The sequence below is a fragment of the Zea mays genome, chromosome 4 (assembly GCF_902167145.1).
Source record: "Zea mays cultivar B73 chromosome 4, Zm-B73-REFERENCE-NAM-5.0, whole genome shotgun sequence".
In the NCBI taxonomy this organism is placed as follows: Eukaryota; Viridiplantae; Streptophyta; class Magnoliopsida; order Poales; family Poaceae; genus Zea; species Zea mays.
In genome coordinates, this window is record NC_050099.1 from 21648102 (window position 1) to 21651402 (window position 3301).

A 3301-nucleotide genomic window follows, 5' to 3' on the forward strand; every position below is an offset into this window, starting at 1 on the left:
CAGCACCCTCCTCTATAAATACAGAGGTATACGGCCGATTTGTGATCATCAATCGAATCAATAACACTTCTATTTCGCATTTATTTCATGTATAATTAGGAGTAGTTCTAGTCTAGTTCTAGTTTAGCCTCTCAATCCCCAAATTCTCCGCTTCTTTTCGACTCTACGTCGATTAGAGGAGTCTAGGTCGGTCTGCCCGAGCCTAGACATCACATAGGATCTCTCCTCCCCGACGGGATCCCTCTCGGGAGCGAGATCCAGGCGCCGCCGACGATCTTCCGCCGCCCCTACGCACGAGCGAACCATCCGGCCCCAGGGCGCGGATCGTCCGGCTGTTAGGCAGGAAACCCTAGCCTCGCACCAGGCCGCGGACCGTCCGCCCCTGTGCAGAGAGCACCGCCGCTGGTTCGTATTGAGTGATTGGCGCCCCAAAAAGGTGTCAACACTATGTTATATCAGTTGTTTAGATGCTAGTTACAAGTATTAAATATAGTTTAATTATAAAATAATACCATAATAAAGACTAAACGATAAGACGAACCTACTGTTCGGGCTGTTGGAGCTGCAATCCACAGAAACAACACTATAAAAACAGTAGAAGACGGTACAAATTAAAGTCAAACGAACAAGCATGATTCGTCAATGTGATGCTACAATTAATATTTACTAATTATGAATTAGTTACATCTAATAAATTTATCTTGTTGTTTAGTCTATGTTTATACTTATATTTGACATTCAAACATTTGATATGATACATATCCCTTAATCGATCCATGCGTGCTAAGTAATAAGTCGACCTTCCTTTGTTTAAGGGTTGTTTGGTTTGAAGGGGTTAAAATACATCGGATATTTGACTATTAGTTAGAGTGAGAGTGTTTGAATGCACTGGATCTAACTAATAGTTTAACTATTAGCTATTTTTAGCAATATAACTAATAATTAGCTAGATAAGTCCACTAAAAATATTTTAGCTAACTAACTATTAGCTATATTGCATTTAAATATTTGTATAGTCTAATTACAAAACTAATTATAAGTAATAGTCATCGAAACATTCAATATAATATAATATAGACTAAACTTTAACGTGTATAACCAAACACCCCTAATTGCAGCCGCAATTATTGAAATGAAACCGTAGGATACTGGAACGTTCTGGACAGGATTGACACTCGTACTCCCAGGTCCCAGCCCCAATTATTGAAACCACGCTTTCGTGATATCATGATCATCGAAGGCGCCTGTCAATTTTGTGGAGCAGGAAGACTGTTCCGCAGAACACGTGGAGCCTCGTGAGTGACCCAAGCAAGCCAGCAAGCGATTCAACACTTCACGCTCATCTTCAGTACGATCCTCAAACCACAATCGATGCAACCCTAAAATTTTAAGCAAATTATTCGCCTCGTCTCCTCGCAAACCTCTCATCTGCTCGCCGTTTCCCTCTCTTCTTTGCGACGGCGAAAATGGTGGAGAACGGCGTCGAGCAGCCCCTGTTACAGGGCGGCGGCCCTCCTAATAACGCCGGGCACGCAAAGCCGCCTCCGGGAGCTAGGCCGCCAAGGAGGTTCCGACGCTGCAGGACGGCGCCTTCCACCGACGCGGCGCAAGAATCTCCCCCGCGGAGCCAGCAGGAGCCGAGCCTGCAGCGCGGCACCACCCAGCTGGCGCCGCCCAAGGAGCTTCTGCGGGGCGCGCGGCCGAGCTTCAGGCTCGTCGGCGTCCTGCTGCTGGCGTACCTCCTGGCCGGGACCGTAGCGTTCTACCTCGCCATGGACCACATGTCCGGCGACCGCACCGGGAGCCGCGTGGTGGACGCGCTCTACTTCTCCGTGGTCACCATGACGACCGTCGGGTACGGCGACCTCGTCCCGTCCAGCGACGCCGCCAAGCTGCTCGCCTGCGCCTTCGCCTTCGCCGGCGTGGCCCTCGTCGGCACCTTCCTCAGCAAGGCCGCCGACTACCTCGTTGAGAAGCAGGAGGCGCTGCTCTTCCGCGCGCTCCACGCCCGCAACCGCAAGGCGCTGCGCGTCGTGGAGGCAAACAAGGTCCGCTACAAGCTGTACACCGCCGCGGCGCTCCTGGCTGCGGCGCTCGCCTCCGGCACAGCGTTCATGGTCGAGGTGGAAGGGATGCGCCCCGTGGACGCCTTCTACTGCGTGTGCGCCACGGTGACCACGCTCGGGTACGGCGACCAGAGCTTCTCGTCCGTGGCCGGGCGCGCGTTCGCGACGGCCTGGATCACCACGAGCACGGTCGTGGTGGCACTCTTCTTCCTGTACGCTGCGGAGCTGGGCGCGGAGCGGCGCCAGCGGGCGCTGGCGCGGTGGGTGCTCAGGCGCCGAACCACCTGCACGGACCTCGAGGCGGCGGACATGGACGGGGACCACCGGGTCGGTGCCGCGGACTTTGTGCTGTACAAGCTCAAGGAGCTGGGGAAGATTAGCCAGGAAGAGATCGCGGAGTTCTTGGAGGAGTTCGACGAGCTCGACGCCGACAACTCCGGCACCCTCTCTCCGCACGACCTCATCGTGGCACAGCCCGGTTAGCGCGGCAATCACTGGCAGCCAGCAAGGCAGTAGGCAGGTGGAGTGAGCCAGCGTGCAGCGTCTAGACTATTCCTGACCAGCGTGCCAAAGACGTACAGTATAGAGTTGTGTTGGTAACTTTGGAGCTGGGAGCCTGGGAGTGGGACACGCTGAAAGCTGCCTGTACTGCCAATTCTGTAGCCCAGTATTGTTTTCAATATTCTTTAGGCGTTGTTCGGTTACTGTTAGAAATATAGGAATTTTCCATATTATTTTAATTCCATAAATTAATATTACAATAAGGACATATAAAATATAATTAATCATGAAAGTCATGATGTCAAATATATCCATAACAATACGGAACATGGTAACATAAAGCATATGAATCATATAAATATAATAAGCATATAAACATGATACATGTATCATGACGAAACAACTGAAAATAAACAGATAGCAACATAAACAGTATGACTATAAAATTAAGACAAACAAATATAACATATTACTAGCATGAACAGACATTAGACATGTCATGATATGATACGACAGAACAGATTAGATAAATTCATGGCTACATATGAAACAGTAGAGATGGACAACATATATAATCTGGAAAACGTAAAACAGTAAAGAGATGAATTGATCATACCCTCCCATGCGCTTCGAGGATTCACATCCTTGTCCAACTTCTCTTGTCATGTCGTACGAGATGAAGACGCCAGGAAGAAGAACCAGAAGGATGTTTGGGCAGTCGCGTAAACACTCCC

General features: G+C 49.7%; 1 protein-coding gene across 1 annotated transcript; it reads left to right on the plus strand.

Annotated features, from left to right (window-relative positions):
* The first annotated feature begins 1037 nt into the window (after positions 1 to 1037).
* Positions 1038 to 2777, plus strand: LOC100284342 (calcium-activated outward-rectifying potassium channel 1). Its single transcript, NM_001157237.2, has one exon. The coding sequence runs from the start codon at positions 1467 to 1469 to the stop codon at positions 2547 to 2549; it is 1083 nt and encodes a 360-aa protein (NP_001150709.2). The 5' UTR covers positions 1038 to 1466; the 3' UTR covers positions 2550 to 2777.
* The last annotated feature ends 524 nt before the right edge of the window (positions 2778 to 3301 follow it).

What these genes read in the sequence shown, in the direction of transcription:
- LOC100284342 (NM_001157237.2), top strand. Translation starts at nt 1,467, where the DNA reads ATGGTGGAGAACGGCGTCGAGCAGCCCCTGTTACAGGGCGGCGGCCCT.